General features: G+C 34.4%; 1 protein-coding gene across 2 annotated transcripts in view; it reads left to right on the forward strand.

Annotated features, from left to right (window-relative positions):
- Window positions 1–19,642, forward strand: part of LOC145252549 (uncharacterized) — a 199,966-nt gene that overhangs the window by 62,893 nt on the left and 117,431 nt on the right. For both annotated transcript variants that reach the window (XM_080112101.1, XM_080112102.1), the window contains exon 2: window positions 16,172–16,343. In XM_080112101.1, the coding sequence (XP_079968227.1) occupies window positions 16,239–16,343 (105 nt within the window). In that variant the 5' untranslated portion in view covers window positions 16,172–16,238. The remainder of the gene's footprint in view (window positions 1–16,171; window positions 16,344–19,642) is intronic.

The raw sequence follows: 19,642 nt of genomic DNA on the forward strand, positions 1-19,642 counted from the left end.
GATTCATTACTCCAGATGTGGCAACAGTATTCCATGCATGGTGAATGGTATACTCTCAGATGTGGGTAATTTTCTAACACGGTAAGAGGAACCCATTTTCTTTGCAGCAGTCTTGGCAATATTCTCCATGTATTAATAAAATTCTATACTTGGATAAATACCAATAGTGAATTCAGAAAAATATTTAAAAAATTTTTTTTTTTTTTTTAAATTATGCGACACTGATTGGACAGAAAAGTCACACGACTAGCTTTAAATTATGTCTACAAAAAATAGGTCACATCATTCCTCAAATAATCCCACCAGAAAACAAAATAGTCTAATAGATAAAAAAAAAAGATGAGAGAATTTAAAAAAAAATAAATAAATAAAAGGTCCAATTAGTCAAGTTCCCTTAACATAAAACATACATTTTCTTCACTGCTTCCCATCGGCTTAACGCTATGACTTCTACTTTATTCCTTTGACCCATCAACCAACATTACACTTACTAAAGAGATCAAAAGACTTAATTTTCCTAATTAATATTTGAATCAAACAAATCTAGATTGTGCTTAATAAACAGGCTGTCATAAAATAAGGGAGATAATTCTCTTTTAGAGTATACACAAAAGTAAAATTGTCTTTTTATTAAATTTTTTTTTTTTTTTTTTTTTTTTTTTTTTTTTTTTTTAAATTTAACATTTGCTGTACCGATCTAGTGTTGCCTGGGAGTGTTTTTTTTTTTTTTTTTTTTTAACTTTTCTTGGCTTTTTTAAACTATGTAGGTCTTATCTTATTTTATATTTATATTTTTACAATATTTTTTTTGTTTTCAAAATACAATTTTGGAAGTTATATTTAATCATACAGTATTGTTTGGTTAAACCATAATTATTTGTTGTTAACATTGTTTTAAGAGAATGAAAATTCAGTGTCCACGAATGTTCCAAGTGAATAGAATTATTTAGTGTACTAGCGAAGCGGAGAGCCCGGTTTTGCCCGGTCGTAAAATACACTTAAATATGATATTTTAATTTGTCCAGATTTTGTATATATTATTAGTCGTGATTTCAAAAGTAAAAATTAAAAAAATATTTGGGTACTATCAGCTAGAATCGAAACTGAAAACAAAGCATTCAAAGCTGGTGACGTTACCACTGTACCAAGGTGACACGCATATGAAGTAATTAAAAATAAACTAAGATGAATGTACAAAATGTATGACGATTTTTTTTTTTTAATTTGACCCGTTTTTGGCGCTTTTAAAACTATTTTAACCGACTGAAGACCCATAAAAGAACGATCCATAAAAAATCTAATCATTTGAGGGCCCCTAGCACCGATCTGCGACTTTTAGTTTTGGAAGAGATAGTTTGAAAATATGGAGACAGACAGGCAGACATAATGAGTTTTATAATTTAGCGTATAAGAAGTTGAGCATTCATGGTTGAATCTGGTAGTGTCTGTAGACTAAGCTGGGGGTGTGCGTATGTATGCTTGTCTTTAAGTCAGTGTATGTGTGAACGTGTGTGCGCGAGAGTAGTTCATGAATCAGCATTATTTGGGTTCTTTAGACAACCATTCTCATTTTGAGTGTTATCTTCACAGTGTTTCGATTGCTGTAATCTCAGATACTTATCGAAAGAATCTTGTCGAACTCGAGTCTTTCTGTCAAACTTGGAGAATCTTTCCCCAAGAATTCGTGAATAAAATACTTGTTAAAATTCAGTTGTAAGTTACACTCTTTTGGAGATTGAATTATTATGGGCGACACTCAAAATACAATTGCAAATTATTTAGGCCTTTTACCCAGTCATGACTTAGAGAATGAGAGCATGCTACCCCCGTCCATTAAATAAAGGGTTCCATTTGAAATTCTGTGCAAGTTCCCAAGTTCGACAGAAAGATTCTTTGAGTTCGATAAGATACACCGGAAGAAGGTCAAAGTTACATTGGCTAAAACATTGTGAAAATAGCATTTAAGATGAGTACAGTAGTCTGAAGAATCCAAATCAATCATTGTAAAAATTCACATACATAAAAGCGAAAATTTTTTTTTTTTTTTTTTTATTACATTTTCACCCCAAACAAGGCAAATTGCCACTTTGGTGTAGGGGGCTACTATATCAGGGGCAAAAACTGCTGGGGTACTATGTAGGGATTTGGGCAGCAAGATGTCGGTTCACGTTACACTTGAACTTCTGAACGTCAGTACTGTTGGGGAAGCAGAGACCTGGAGTGGCTATTGGAGTAAAAAGATCTTTTACATCTAGGGATCTCTACAGTGTGGGGGTGGGATTTAGCAGCCTGTCGGGTTTGTCGAGGGTGCTCACGTCGTGGGGGCACAAGTGATTGCAGTTCGTCAGAGCATTCACCATTAAAATACTTGTAGAAAAGGCAGAGGGATGCAACATTTCGTCGATGGGACAGAGGCTGAAGCTTAGATGCTAGTTCAGGGCCTATCAGGTTTGCGACTCTCTTTTGAACCTTGTCAAGGAGCGAGAGACTAGTAGCAGATGCACCAGCCCAGATGTGGCAGCAATACTCCATACATGGGCGAATGGTGGCCTTATCGAGGTACAAGATACTTTCGGGTGTTAGTAGTTTTCTAGCACGGTAGAGAGAGCCCACCTTTCTTGCAGCGGCCCTGGCAATGCCTTCAATGTAATTGTTCCAACTCATGTTTCCTGTGAAGGTTAGGCCAAGCAGTTTGAAAGATGTACTCTCAGATAAAGAGTCGTTGGCCATTGCTATAGGTGGTAGAGAGGGTTTCTTGTAATTATTGAATGAAACTAGTTTAGTCTTGGCAGCATTGAACACTACCAACCACTTTTGTCCCCATTCCACCACGGATTGGAGGTCTTCTAGTGTTTCTGCCATTTCTTTAGAAATGTGTTCATTCGTCTTCCTGTCGTGCCTGCCATAGAGTGTAGTGTCATCAGCATATATACCCATCTCAGAGGCAATTTTGTCGGGGAGGTCATTTATGAATATCAGGAACAATAGAGGTCCAAGGATAGAACCCTGGGGCACCCCCGCATTTATATCATATTGTTTAGATGTACGACCGTCGACAACAACCTGGATTTTTCTCTTATCTAAGAAGGATTTAATTATGTTATGTATTCTACCAGTGATACCGTATGATCTGATTTTCCTGAGGAGACCCTCATGCCATACCCTGTCAAAAGCCTTAGATATATCTAGAGCCACCGCTCTGCCCTCCCCCGCTTTGTCCAGTGAATGGTATATACGTTCAGAGATCACAGTTAGGATGTCTGCTGTGGAACGGGCTTGTCTAAATCCATATTGTTTGTCAGTCAGAAGTTTAGCATCTGTAAAATGATGGACTAGAGCATGGTTAATTATGGTCTCAAATATTTTGGCAAAAAGTGGGAGGAGGCTAATGGGGTGATAATTTGATGGGTCAGTTCTTTCGCCAGAATTCTTGAATACTGGTACAACAGAAGCAGTTTTCCAACTGCCCGGAAAGCAAGCTTCATTAAGGCATTTGTTGTAGAGTTTGGAGAGAACTGGAGCTACTTCGGCTGAGCACTTTTTTAATAGCACAGCTGGGATAAGATCGGGTCCACATGCTTTTGAAGTGTCAAGGTTTTTTAGGATAGCATGCACCTGAGCAGGGGTGGTTTTCAGATTGTCTAGCGTGGCGTCTGTCCGCATAGGAAAGTCAGGTAGGGGGTGGTTGGAAGGGTCCAGTGTGGAGTTTGAGGCAAACCGACTGGCAAGCATGTTAGCCTTGTCGGTTGCTGAAGAGACAACCTCGTGATTGTTGGTTAGTGGGGGAATTGTTGATTGCCCATTGTTTACTACACTGTTGTAGATTTTCCAGAAGTCTCGAGTTCCTAGTTTTTGCGCTACGATGCGCTTTTTATTGATTTCCGTAAATTCTCTCTTAGCTGTCGCTATTTCTTTCTTAACCTTATTTCTAGCTTCTATATACTTCAGTCTGTTTGAACTGGACATGTCGGTTAAACCTTCGGTATGCATGCTGCTTTTGAGCAATGGCAGTTGCAAATGTATGTATGTATGTATGTATGTATGTGTGTTCGCTTTTTCTGTATGTCTACAAAAGGCTTCTTTCAGAGAAGCGGTAGCTCGCTTCACAACTTTTTAAAACTTTTTATATCACATATAAATCATAATATCTCACAGTTAACAACGAAGCTCGCCTGTCTATTTAATTTTCTTGATTTCGGGATGATAAATATTCAACATTTGTCGCTTACCGCATGTGGGTTAATCTTTTTCCTATAACATCTTGGGAAGCGTTCCCGCCCCGCAGTCAAACTTGACCTCATTAACTCATTAAAATCCAAGTAATTAAATAAATTCAAACATGTTTCCGTTATCATCTCGCAGTGGGGCAATGGTTAACGCCGCACTTTTTTTTTTCACACTTTAATTTACAACTTTGTCTCAACGGTTCGGGTTCGATCCTCATACTGACTTTTTTTTTTTACCCCCCCCCCCCTCCCCGGAGTTTCCACACACACCTCCAAACACTCGGGCAACGCCGGGTAACCCTCGCTAGTATATATATAAAAGGCAAAATGTGTGTTAGTGCATGTGTGTGTGCATTTTTTGTGTGTGTCCGGCAAAGCCTTTTGGAGGGGGGGGGGCTCTGGCGGTTAATGTTTCTTAGAACCTTTTATATGCTACCTAGATTATAATATCTACAATTTACGAAAGAGGGTGGGGTGTATCTTTTAGTTGGGCGACTTTTACACGCTATTTTCGCAGTATTTCTTAGTTTCCACATGTTTATTTGGCTTTTCCGTATATAAGCGAAACTGAACCTTCCTGGCACTCGTGCTCGAGACGTCCAGAAACCAATGAGGTTTGATCAATGTGGCCCAAACCCGTCATATAGGGCAATTGCTATTCATTTGAACTAGTGTTGGGACGATTCCTAATTTTTATACGATTCCGATTCCGATTCCAGGAAAATATTGATTAACGATTCCGATACCAAGTCCGATTCCGATTCCGATTCCTAGGGAATTTATTGTTTTGAAATATACCAGGTAGTTTTATACTTATGGTCGGTAGTTCCCAAATATGTTCCCTAACTTTGAAAGATATATTTTATGTCTACACCGTCATGTTTTGTTTTAAATAAAATTATTATATAGTAAACTAAACGGAAAAATTAGCAAAATTTATTTTAGAGAAAATTTATTTTACTTAATTGGAATACAGAAAAAAAACTCAAAGAAAATAGAATTTATATAACAGAACAAAAACAAGAAAATTAGAGAATAAATTAACACGATTCATTATTTTGGTCCTCATAATTAACAGATTTAATGAATTAAATAAAAAAAATATAGCGGAAGAGAAAGAAAATATATACTAATTAAATATAAAAAAGATAAATATTTGATTTAATAATTTATAAATGAACGTGCGTAATGAAAAAAAAAACAATATACCACGTGACATGGCGCCGTAGATACAAAATAACCTTTCCAACGTTAACGACCATATATGAGAAATACCATTAATCGAAAGTTTTTGTGTTTTATACCAAAAGGTAGGTATAGCGAAAAGTTACAATTAAAGGAATTTCAAAAACGATTTTTTGTTTAGCTATTGATAGTTGTATTTGTGACGGCAGTTCTTCAGACCTCCATAATTCACAAGGAGTAGTTAACACCTATTATTTTTTCTTACTTTTTCATTGCTTTTACACGTTGTTTCTAACGTGAAGAATAAGTTTAGCCAAACTAATTTTGAAATAGGGTATATCAAAGGAACACATAAAAATGATACCACTATAAAAAACAAATGAAATACTAGATAAAATTGAGCAACCATAATTACCAAAATTACAGAAAAAAATAAAAAAAAAACAAACAAAAAATGGTGAAGTTTGTTGAGTGAAATGAATTATTGAAAGAAAATTAATTGAACTAATAGAAATGTTAAATAAAAAATGTCACATTTCAATATTTTTTTAATAATTAAATTCTCAGGGTTGTCGAAATTAAAAATTAAGTGATTTTTTTTATTATTAGACTTCTTACGAAGCTTGTTACCTTGAAAAATACATTTAAAACCCTGTTTTTTTTTAAATAAATTGAAAAATAAATGCAATTAAAAAAATTTACTTGATAATTGAAACTTTAAAAACACATTAAACATTGAAAAATTACTTATCTCACAAATTAACGTCCAATAAAGTAGATCCAGTCTTCATACAGGAATTTGGTTATAATAAATATATCTTTCCCAAACTTAAAAATTAAATTTTTTTTTTTTTTTAGAGAGAGAGAGAGAGAGAGAGAGAGAGAGAGAGAGAGAGAGAGAGAGAGAGAGAGAGAGAGAGAGAGTGCTTTAAAATCGCCGGGGAGTGCCGCCTAAAATTTTAAAGAAGTAAATTTTAGGAGTTTAGTGCCTTTCAAAGACGGTTATCATAATTTATTATCATCATTTAATTTCCTTTTTTTCCCCCCTACACCTTTCCACGTGGTTCAGTAGTTAACCAGTGCTCCTGTTGCTGTTAGTCAGCTATCTTTACCTAAGTTTTAATTTCTAGTTAAAAGAATTTTTCATGAATAGAATCAGCATTTTTTAAAATTATTTTTTTAGTTGTATATATTGTATTTACTCTTTGAAGTTAAGGAGGGTTAAAAAAAAATGGTGACACCTAGATGGTGACGTAGGCAAAAAAAAAAAAGACACTGCGATTTCGACCCTCACTAATAAAACTGCTCTGAGTGACTAGTTGGTAATTTTTTGTTCTTTTTATTTTTTTATTTTGCTCCTCCAATTTATTTGGATGCTTCATAGTTAAATGTTTTAACGTGTTGGTTGTGGTCATGTTAGATGGTTTTATTCCTCGCGATATTTTAATTTGACAGACTTTGCAAATGGCTTTCAACTCATCATCTTCAAAAAGACTTTTTTTTGGACTTTGGGCCATATTAGAAAATTCAGTTTATCTGTAAACAAATAATTTACTATTAAATTTTGTTTTAAAGCTAGTCACTTATTTGGATAATTAATTGAAAATAATCCGCTAAAGAAGACAAAAAGAAAAAAATACAAAGGGATGGGGCGGTAAATTGTACCAACCGGTAGTTAACAAAAAAAACTTATAGAATTTAATTTTTGAAACCAATGTATAAAAGTTTACATAATGAAATGCAAATATGCATTTTCGGGTTTGTATTACTGTACACATAGATTCGAAAAAGTTGTCAAAAAACAAATATATAACAAACAAATATTATCAAAGGCAAGATAAGTTACTTTTCTACCAAACTGGGTAATTTATTTTGTTTTTATTCAATGTAACATGTTTATTCAGCTCGAAAAACATGCAGTGTTTACCGATGTATTGGAAAATTCAAATGGCGCCCGACACTCTCTTTAACATGGTAAGTTCGGGAAAAGGTGTTATAAATAATAAACTAGACAAAATACTATTAAAAAAACACCGAATATATGTCAAAATATGTCACGGTAACATATATTGAGCGAGTTTCTAGCAGTATTTTGTATAGTTTATTATTTATAACATCTTTTCCTGAACTTACCGTGTTAAAGAGAGTGTCGGGCGCCATTTTGAATTTTCCAATACATCGGTAAACACTGTATGCTTTTCAAACTGAATAAACATGTTACATTGAATAAAAACCCGAAAAATATATCCAGTTAGGTAGAAAAATACATTATCTTGCCTTTGATAACATTTATTTGTTATATATTTGTTTTTTGACAACTTTTTCGAATCTATGTGTACAGTAATACAAACCCGCATTTTCTTTTGAATTTTTTTTTTTTTTGGTTGACTGTGTTCAATTCACACATGGGTGATGCGGTTCAATATTGCTAAACTATAAGTCCTTAGTAAAATTCTATTTATAAATACTTTTTAAAATGAAATTATTTAATTAATCGTAAATATTATTTAGACATAAAAATTAATTGATTACAAAACCTTTTAAAAATATATATATTAATTTCTTTTTCGTTCGGCAAAAAACTGCGCAAAACACTTTTAATTTTCAATTTAAAATTCTAGAAACAAGATTATAGTATTCTGCTTTTAATATAATCAAATTCAGGGTTTTATCTTTCTGGAGAAAAAAAAAATAATGGATTTTATTTCAATGAAATTAAAAAAAAAAAACTTGACTGAATTGAATTAATTACCCTGAAATTAACGAAGGGGTTATTTAATAACTTTAGGTTTGGAAGAGATAGGTATGGGTCGATTTTTTTGAAACTTCAAAAGAAACCGACTACTGCCAAAACTTTGCAAAATAATACAACGTGATCAATTTCATTTTAGAGATATTTCTTTCAAAAGCCTTCTTTTAAAAAAAGAAAAAAAACTATATTGTTCTATTAAACCTTTTACTGTTTAAATAATTTGACTTTGCTCGTTTTATTTTAAGAAAATATAAGTTGAAAAAGCATTTTCATTCAGTATTAGAAGATTTGTCAGTAAAAAAAAAAGAGATAAGCGTTTTTTTTATTTTTACTCGCAATGTAGAGCCCTGCATAATTCTTTTCAAGTTAACTCTTTTGTAGTTTTGATTACAATAGATCTGAATGAATGAACCTTGTAAGGGAGGGGCACTAAGCATTGCCCTGTTAATAATGAATTTCTTTGGTTTCTTTTTATTTCTCTCTTGCGGTTAGAAATATCAGGAAATTTTTTTCTTTTTTTCAACATCAGACTAAAAGAATCGTAATGAAGGAATCGGAAAATTAAGGTATTTTTTAACGATGCGATTCCGATTCCGATACCTCCCAAAATACACGATTCTTACGATTAACGATTCCGATTCCGATTAATCGTCCCACCACTAATTTGAACATTTCCCTTTTTATGGGGCACTGGTTTTCCCCAACATCTCGGCAGGAAACAAACAACATATGCAGAAACTGGCTTGCAGCCAAAGTTAAGTGCGTTTCATTCCCCTACTATAGCATAATGTTTGACCTTATTAAATTTGTGCACTTATCACTTAACTCTTTAATCGTTTAACTTCTTAATCGTTTAATTTAACCAATTCTCAGTTCTCTGCCTGCATAGCGTGGTGGTAAGTTATCAGCCTATTGACCTCAAGGGTTCGGGTTCGAGCCTACCTACTTACCTGAACTTTTTTTTCTTTTACACCTCCAAACACTTGGGTAATGCCAGGTACCCCCACTAGTCTATAATATAAATCTCAATTGTCGGTTTGTGTGTGTGTGTATGTACGTATGTCTTGCTAAAACTTTCGACAGATGCCACGAACACTGACAGAATTTATATTGTTAGAAAGATCAGTCTCTCGGGCGACAAATATCCAAAAATTGGCTGAAAATATTCATTCTTTGACCGTCAACTGGACTGTTTTTTACAAGGGGGGGCACTTTTTGCACTGACATTTTTGCAAAGTCATCATACGCCTTGCAGTGACAAAGTTTATTTTGAACTTCCGTGATGTTGTAAGTTGTGGTGAGCATGGCAGCCAAATTGTTGGCTTTTTTACACCATCTTTTTCTCTTAGCGTTACATGTTCGAGCCTGGCTACTGCAGCTAATTTTTTTTTTTTTTTCGCTTGCACGGGTATTTTTATTTTTTGTTGTTTCTTTGTGCTCGATTTAAACTTTTCTGTTTTTTTTTTTTTGTTTTTTTTTGTTTTTTTAGAGCTCTGTTGCTCAATACTCTTATGATAAAACCTCTCCACACCCGGGCAATGTTGGGAATCCTTGCTAGTAGTTCATAAATGCCTTTTGTCGCATGTGTTATGCGCCTTTAGGCTGCTATGAAAACTGAAAAGAATTTGTGTAGAGGATTTAGGCTGTTAAAGTAGCCGGTATCTGGCTCCAAACTGCATCTGACGTAAGCATGAGTATTTTATTTTGGACTTCTGATTGGCTGGAATCCGATTTCCGTTGTCAATCAAAGTTAATAATTTTATTAAATTTATTTTGATTTCCACAAATACCATGAGACATCTTGTAATACCATCAACATACTTGAATTAATTTTTTTTTTTTTAATGCAAGACGCTTTTGCTTGTATATAATTTTCAAATTAACTTAATATAAAATGAAAAGAACAAATTAGCTTGTATATTAATGAATCAGAAGTTGTTAAAAAAAATAAATAAAAAAGATCAATATGTACATCTGTTAATCTATATATCTATGAAAGTGAGAACGTGTGTGTGTGAGGGCATTTCTCAATCTACAGGGTGGTTAAAAAGTCAGGTAACATGTTAAAGGTAGAAAAAACAATATGATCCATTATAATCTTATATAGGGATCTTACCCCTCCTGATTTCTGGCTTTGGGGCTATGTAAAGGATAGCGTTTATGCAATAGCGTCTTTAAAGTTATTTATTGAAGAGGAGATTGCGTGGATATCAGCTGACATGATTACACGTGTTACACAATCAGTGGTTAATCGCTTCCAGCGATTGATAGAGAGAAATGGAATACAATTAACAAAATAAACATATTTCATGTTTGTTTCATTTTATATTTCAATGTATAGTACTTAAATATATTGCTAATATCGTTTTTCTTTAAAATGTTACCTGACTTTTTGACCACCCTGTATATACTCAACGAATTTTTGATCTACAAATTTGAAATTTGGAATATAGGAGATTGAGAGATGTGAAAACCTTTTTAATTGGTTTTCATCGAGTAAAAAGATTGTAGGGGATATATAAATACCCCAATCCCGTTACAAAAGAATAATGAAACGAATGGGAATTGAAGGAAACAAAGACTCAATTAATGGATAAGATAAATGTTGTTTATTTGCTGTTGAAAGAAATGAACATTTTAGTTATAACATGTCCGCGCGTATGTAACCAATGTCCGTTGCAGGACTAGTGTTGTAGCAAGAATAGGAAACGTGTTTTCATCTCAAGTTCGGGTCACTATTGTTTGTTTGCGCATGGGAAGAGAAATAAATGTTGTAGGAAAATTGAGAATGGTAGTCCAGCGTGTAGACAAAGGAGAGGATATTAGAGTTGTCATCAGTTAGTAGTCAGCGACGCGAAGGTGTTCTTAGTGGCCAGTAGTAGGTGGAAAGAGAAAGGGTGAGAATGTATACATACAGCCTTTAGCTCGTGCCCCATACATAGTAGAAAGTGGGCGTGAGGTGCGCGTGCTCCGAAACGGCGGCAGCTTGTTCGCCCAACCTCTCTCATTGAGAGTTGGTTCTAAAGAGAGTTAGAAACAGCTTATCGCCTTGTTTTTATACTCGTTTCCAGAGTGTATTTTGCGCATGTGTATTTCCCTAGAAAGCGGAAGTGACGTCGTCCATGTGTGTGTTCGTATTCGCGTGTGTGAGTACATGTGTATACGTAAGCGTGTGTATATATACGTGAATGTGAGTGTATGTACGCGAACGTGAATAAGTGTACATGTGTGGACGTGGGCGCGTATGTTTGTGTGCGCGTATGTATATGACAGCTTGAAATATGAATGTGTGTTTTGTGTGAGACTTGAAAAAGGCTCGTACAAGATCTTCTAAGGGGTCAAAATTGAAAAAATGTTACTTGGGAGTCATCTTATTTTTTTCTTTTTGTCAACTGTTTCACAAATGTGCATGCACGGCTGTGAAACATGACAGCTTCTTTATGTTGAGAATAAGTAGGTTTGAAAACACTTATTGGAAATTGTGTCAAGGTGGCCTGATGGTTATTTTTTTTTTTTTTTTTTTTTTTTACTCAAGAATTGAACTGTTTAGAAAAAACATAATATTCGCATGCACATGTTTCAGTTTCTTTGTTTTTTTATTTATTTATTTTATTTTATTTTTTTTTGCTTCATTTTTTTTTTTTTTTTTTTTAAGGTATTTAACATTACGTTCAGTACCGGGCAATGCAGGTACATCTTCTAGTATATAATATAAAAGAATAAAAGGAAATATTAACAATTAAATCCTCAAAATTCACACCTTTTTTAAAAAAAAATTTTTGTAAATGTAGCAAATTTGTTAAAAAAATGTTGTTATAAGCTGATACATGGTGTTTCGAACAAAGTGTTGTCTGGTTTCTTCAGCTTTTCTTTTTAAGTAATAAATATTATTTTCTAATTCCGAAAAGTAAATAATTATTAAATTCTTAATATAATCTATATAATAAAATAAATTCAATTTTTTCCCCCAGGCTAGGAGAGCTCTATGGATAAATTTATCTTAAGTTGACCTTTGATAACTAAATATTTTTGTTTACTAGCCAAATCCATGTGAATTTGGTCCTGGGTATGACCTTAAACTGTATCCGATGGTGAGGCCCCAGCTTGCGGGCTTTGGGGAGTGTGGAGCCACCCCTTAATTGCCATTGCTTCTAGGTCCACTCTGGCCCGGAGTGGTAGTACCTGTTAGGGTCCCAACTATGAGTTAAATAGAAATCGACTTAAAAAACTATATTCTATCAAAAGCTTTTTTTTCAAAATACATAATAAAGATTTTTCTGTATTTCTTTAATAAGTGTAATTCTAAATATGCATCGAATTTGATGTTGAGATTGGAAAGTTATAAACATTTTTCTTCAGATGTTTTTTTTGGACAACCGTCATTAAAAAAAGAGTATATTTTTCTATTAACCCTTTTATTGTTTTAATTGTTTAACTTTGATCAATTTATTAAAAAAAAAAAAAAAAAAAAAAAAAAAAAAAAAGTTGAAAAAAAATTTTCACTCAGTAATGAGCTTTGTAAGATTGTCTGTGAAAAAACAAAAACAACAATCGCCAAAAGATAAGCGTTTTATTATTTCTAGTCACCACTTGGAAAAATCAATTGCAAATGTGACTGTTTCACTCGCAATGTAGAGCCCTATATAGGCTTAGAACCAAAAGCTTCATATGTTAATCTGTTTCGCCAGCTATTAGGCTATATACTCCTGTATGTTTCCAGAAAACATGCATTCATTTTGTTTTCGTTCTAAGTTTAAATGGAGGTGGTGCAGGTGCTAAAGTGATTGTAAGAATTAGAACTTCTGCCAGTCCAAACCAGCACAGCATTATCACTGTTGACCAAGGGAAGTGTCTATCAGGCATGTGTACACCTTGTGATGATGTATGGAAATGAAACCTGACAAGTGAGAGTTGGAGATATACATTGCATGGAGAGAAATGATATGAGAATTATACGATGAATATGTGATGCGAGTCTTGAAGAGGCTTAGTTCTAATGACCTCAGAGGAAGATTAAATTTAGACAGTGTATGTAGATGTGTGTAGAAGAGTAGACTTAGATGGTATGGTCACGTTGAAAGTATGGATAAGAGTTCTCAGGTTAGTTGTGGTAGTAGGTTCAGTTCACAGGGAAGGCCAATGGAAACAGAAGAACTGGTAAAAATGAACTTAAGGGGAAAAAAGGATAAATAAAGAACTGGGTAGAGATAGTTTACTTTTGGAAGTCAATTTTTAAAAGTCATACAATGCTTGCCAGCTTGCGAAATGGATGTTAAACCGAATGTGATAATCTATAATATAAATGTGCGTATGTATGTATGTATGTACGTTTGTATGTCTGCCTAAAACTTTTGACAGGACGGATTTTCACGAGATCAGTATCATTTTGAAGTTCAAGCCTTTGGACGACAAATATCTAAAAATTGGCCAAAAACATTAATTCCTTCACCCTCAACTGGGCACTTTTCTACAAAGAGAGGTCGCTTTTTTTCGACAATATTTTCGAAAGTTATCCCCTCTTTTTGATTGACTAGCCTTAATTTAAACCTTCACTACTTTAAAAAAAAAATTATTTTTTTACAAGGTAGTCACCACTTATCAAGGCCTGGAAGTCACTCGGGGATAAAGTTTATTGCGTGTACAGTACGTTAGTATTGGAGATTTGATAGTGTTTTACTTAAGGAAGCGATTCATCAGGAATTTGTTTACATTGGACTTGAAGACATCCAGATTGTAGTCAGGTGGGAAACATGCAACCGGAACAGAGTTCCACAGGCGTGCACTTCTAAGAAAGAAGCTTTGTTCATGGAATCTACATTTTGATTTTGGCACAGATAAGGAGTGGGGAAAATTTTTGACAGTGGTTTCAGCTAGACAGGTGTTTATTGTGAAAGATTGGCGAGGGGGAACCAGAGATTGGAGCTCAGACGAGCACCTGCCATGGTAGTAACGATAAAACAAAGACAGGCTCGCAACATCTCAACTGTGGGAGAGAAGTTGCAGGAAAGAGAAATGGGCATCACCCACTAGGCCACGAAGCCTATTTTGTACTCTGTCAAGGCAGGATAGGCTGTTTTTAGCAGCTCCTGCCCAGATGTGGCAGCAGTATTCCATCCTTGGACGTACTTGGCTTTTATATAGGTAGAGAATTGCATCAGGATTGAGATATCTTCTGGAGCGGTAGAAGGATCCTACCATTTTTCCAGCGACCTTGGCAACTGACTTGATGTACGTGTTCCATTTCAGGTCAGGAGTAAAGGTCAAGCCCAGAAGCTTATCAAAACATGGAGCTTCCCCTAGACGAGAGCCACCCATTTCAATTGATGCCAGATAGTGATCAAAGTGTTGATGATGTAAAGATAGGAGCTTGGTTTAGATGCATTAAAAGTAACCAGCCACCTCCTCTCCCACTGTACCACATGCTCAAGATCAGAGGAGAGAGAATCAGAGAGAACTTTGTCATTTACGGCCTTTGATATGTTGCCATAGATGGTCATGTCATCAGCATAGATGTCAACGAATGATTTAAGTATGTATTTTGGGAGATCATTGATGTATATCAGGAAGAGAGTTGGGCCTAGGATGAACCCCTGAGGGACTTCAGCATTAATATTGAGGGCCTCTGATTTCTGCCCATCAACCACTACTCTTATGAGCCTATTGGAGAGAAATGATGTAATGATCGAGAAACATTTCCAGTTATACCGTAGCTGGAAATCTTGTGAAGTAGGCCCTTATGCCATACCTTATCGAAGGCCTTTGATATGTCAAGAGCAATTGCCCTAAAGAGTAAGCCTTTGTCAAGAGATTTGCTAATCCTATGAGATATAACAGTTAGCACATCTGCTGTAGATCTGGCAGAACTGAAACCATATTGCATGTCACTAAGAAGGCTATTTCTGTTGAGGTGGTTGACTACTTCTTTATTCAATATGGATTCCAGCAACTTACTCATGACACATAGGAGACTTATTGGTCTGTACTGAGAGGGAGATGACTTATCACCTGAATTCTTAAATACGGGGCATACTGATGAGGTTTTCCAGGGTGTTGGGAAGCACTTCTTTAAGGCAACGCTTAAACAGTTTTGTAAGTATAGGGGCAAATTCTAGTTGAAGCTTTTTCAGCACAATGATTGAAATGCTGTCAGAGCTAGTTGCTTTATTGGAATCAAGGTTCTTGATTAGCTTGGCGACCTCACACAGATATTTGTATGTTGCAGAGCGTGTTGTCCGTTGTAGGAGGAAATACGGGGAGTTGATGGCCTTTATCGCATAGGGTAGAATTAGCTGCAAAGTTCTTGGCAAATAATTTGGCCTTATCTGTTGTTGACGAGATGACCTCAGGTCCATTGATGATGGTTGGGATAGAACGCATGCTTCTGTTCAGGTTTGCTATTTGGCAAAACTGATGGGAACCAAGCCGCTGCTCAGCTACTTTGGATTTAACGGACTGAGCATATAGCTCTCTTGCATTTTTTATTACTCTTTTGCAGTGGTTGCTGGCAGTCCTGAAGGCAGCTTTAGTCTCAGTGCATCTATTACGTTGGTAGCTATGGAAAAAGTGATTTCTGTGCATGATGGCAGCAGCATATTCTGGGGAGAACCATGACTGGCTGTTGGATTTTTGTTGGAATTTTTTGGATGGTATGAATCGGTCTATGCCTACAATTAGCCATTCGGTCAGGTCTGATACTATAGAAGACACATCCTTTTTAAACATGCAATGCAGGTTTGGCGATGAACGCAATGGCAAAGACGTCACTTTTTTTTTTTTCACGTTCTTTTCCGCCTTCGAAGTACGGGTTCAAGCCTGCTTACTACCACTTTTATTTTATTTTTTTGCTCAACACACACCTCCAACTACCCAGGCAACGCTGGGCACCAAGACTAGTGATTTGATAAAAATTAAATAATTTGATCTAGATTATATTTTGTCACCAAAACTCTTTACTTCATGTTCCTTTTTGTGCTTTTGCTAACTTTTATTTCATTTTTCTCTATTTCAGGTTGTCCTAACGTGAATCGAGAGACCTTGACTGTGAAGTAGGATTTCTTACGTCTGACCAATTTCCGATGGCTTGTTCTGAGACAAATGTTCCATATGAAAAAGCCCCAGCTCATAAAAAAGGCTGGAACAACAAACAAGCCATAACCAACTTTGATGATCTATTTCCTACAGTACGTGAAGCTTTCTATTCAGCTTCTTGCTTGTATGATGAGGAGGATGATGATGAGGAGGAGGCTGACCACACATCTTTTTAAAGTTTCTACTTTTTTGTCTTTATTTGTTAGAAATTCTATAATATTTATGGCGATCATTGTTGTGGTCATTTGTTGAGTAAATGGAAATGAAATTGCTTGTGTGTCTGTGTCTATTTGCATATACATATTTTATATATACTAGCAGGGAGACTCGGCGTTGCTCAGGATTAAATGATGATCAACAAATGTTTCATACTCCCATATATTATTATCATCGAAATCGGTGAAATTGCACATTTTTCAATCAAATCGATTGATTGCTTGGCACTAGGAAGAAACTTCACATGCCTCTCCACAGTCACTTAGTCCACAATACATTGTACTCTATATTGCACTGTGGAGAACCTACTGTTGATTTTCTAAAAAATTTTTTATATATAATGGCTTGAATTAAAGTTCAAAATGCAAACGTCAAGTATCATGCTGCAATTGTGCTCTAAATAGAAACATTCATTTTGAATGCGCCCCTGTCATATCAAAAAACCTACTGTTTTTATATGCCTGGCCTTACTTCTTGTGCAGTGAGTGATAATGGCTTGAATTTAAGTTTAAAATGAAAAAGTCAAGTGCAATTGTATTTTAAACAGAAAGATTCATTTTGAATGCGTCCCTGTCATATCAAAGAACCTACTGTTGATTTTATGTCAGGCCTTTCGGTTTGTGTGGTAATAAAACTGCTCAAATGCACTTGTGATGCTAGATTGTGTAAGGTATTAACTTTAATCAAAATTGCTCGTTTCTTATTTCATCAGATATTTTGATTATCGATACTTATCGAAGACATTCAGATACAAAACCTATCTAAGAACACTGCCAGGCACATAAAGTACCTTTGTGTGAAACTTCAGAAAAATCAACCCAGCCATTTTTGAGTCCATAGAGAGCGAACTCACGTACACACAGACATCAAGTTCCTTAATATATATATATATATATATAAATGATTGAAACACAGTAGTGTTTGAATATATGGTTAAGTGTTAGTTTTACTCATTTAGAATTACTTTAAAGCTTTACTGCTCACTCATTTTGCAACCAAATTTCAAACAATTTTTACAGTTCATAGGTCAATTTTCTTAGGTATATTTTGAAATAAAAATTTTCAATTTTCGTTCATTAAAACAAGTTATAATAAAATTACTGGTGTTCAAAAGTTCTCAAAATATGTAAAGAAACATGAGACAGTTTCTTCTGATTGGCTGTTGGTTATCATAGAAACTTTTTCGTCATCGACACCTTTATAAATCATGGTGAGAATAGCACTCGCATGCCATCTTATTTGGATTATATAGAGAGAGTTAACAAATGTGATGCTCTTTGCCATGCTAGGGCTGACAATATTTTGCTTACAATGCCACCCGTTAATTCTGTTTCTTTTTTTTTTTATCCCTTCTTTCTGTTTACTTACTTAATTACATCTTTTATTTGATTTTTTTATTTAGTCAATTTAAGAAGTTAGTAATAATTTTTTTATAGATTGTTGAAAATGCATATGATATTGAACACAAAAAAGAAATTATTTCAAAGCAAAACCTGGGAAAAATCATGGATTACATAGAAAAATGCAAGCATGAAAAGTGATATGGTTATGATTAAGCTTAGAAAAGTAAAAGGTCTAGTTGTTAAAACTGGAAAAGAAAAAGACAAGATATTCTAGTAAAAAATATACAAATTTTTAATGCTGCAATATTTTAAGTTATAAATTTATATGTTAAATAGAATTAAAAAAAAAAATTTCCTAATGTTGCAATATTTTAAGTTATAATTTTATTATAATAGAATATCTTTCTTCTTTTCCAGTTTTAACTAGTCCTTTTCTAAGTTTAATCTTAACCATATTACTTTTCATGCTTGCATTTTTCTATGTAATCGATGATTTTCCCAGGCTTTGCTTTGAAATAATTTCTTTTTTGTGTTCAATATCATACGCATTTTCAACAATCTATAAAAAAATTATTTTTCTATGTAATATATATATACACAGATGAGTGCTCGTGTATGTGTACTTTTGACCAATAAATGCCCCCTTCCCTGTTTAAAAAATGTTGTCAGCAAATTCATTCACTCTATAAAATATACAGAACCGTTATATGCTCACTCACCCATGCTATAAAACAGAATGTTATATGGTCACACATGCTATAAAATTAAAAATGTTATACCCCCTCCTCATCCCAACTGAAGTCCATACTGATAAGTTGTGAGCATGATGAAATACGTCTCTGAATCACACATGCACACGCATATATATATATATATATATATATATCACAGATCAGAACAATGCCGGTACCATTTGCTGGTGTGTCTATGTGCGCACACACACACACATATCACAGAAGATCAGAACAATGTTGGTACCATTGGTTTCAAATCCAAACAAAGGGGACCTATAGTTGGTCTTCTATGCTGGATTCTCATCAGCCTCTGTTTATGTCTTTTGTCCTGATCTTCTGTAATACATATGTGAATAGATATAGATTTCCCTTGTTTGGATTTGAAACCATTTTGGATTTGTCATCCTGATATTCTGAAATGAAATTGCTTGTGTGTCTATTTGTACACACACACACATGCTCTCTTATAAGTGGAGGAAATAGTTTCCATGTAGCGTTAAAGCAATACTCGTCCATAAAAAGAATTGATTTTAGTATCACAAAAAGTATTAATAAATGAATAGTTTCATTTAAATACAATGTAATTTCTGCTGCTGCCATTGGCTTAGTAAGGCACCGGATGCTAATGACTAGGGTCATGGTTTTGTATCTCTTTACGTTTAGTTCAGGTTCATGAGTTGTAAAGATGATAAAACATGAGTCTGTAGATGACACACACACACACACACACACACATTTAATTTGTTATATCTGTATTATAGAAGATCAGGACAACATTGGTACCATCGGTTTCAAATCATAACAAAGTGGTCCTCTAGTTGGTCTTCTATATCATATCTTTATCTCCCCCTATTTGTCTGTTTTGTCCTGATTTTTTAGGAGGGGATATATATATATATATATATATATATATGTGTGTGTGTGTGTTAGTGATAGGACGATTCCAATACAATTACTAATTCTGTGATAAATTTCTGATTCTGATGCAATTACCGATTCCAATTCTTTATAAATCTCTAAATATTCAGCTATAGAGTTGTTATTTTTCCTGATTACTGGAAAAAAAAAAACCGCATGATAAATGTGCAGATATTTTCT

This window comes from Euprymna scolopes, chromosome 29 (assembly GCF_053919585.1).
Source record: "Euprymna scolopes isolate OS-2025 chromosome 29, ASM5391958v1, whole genome shotgun sequence".
Taxonomy (NCBI): Eukaryota; Metazoa; Mollusca; class Cephalopoda; order Sepiida; family Sepiolidae; genus Euprymna; species Euprymna scolopes.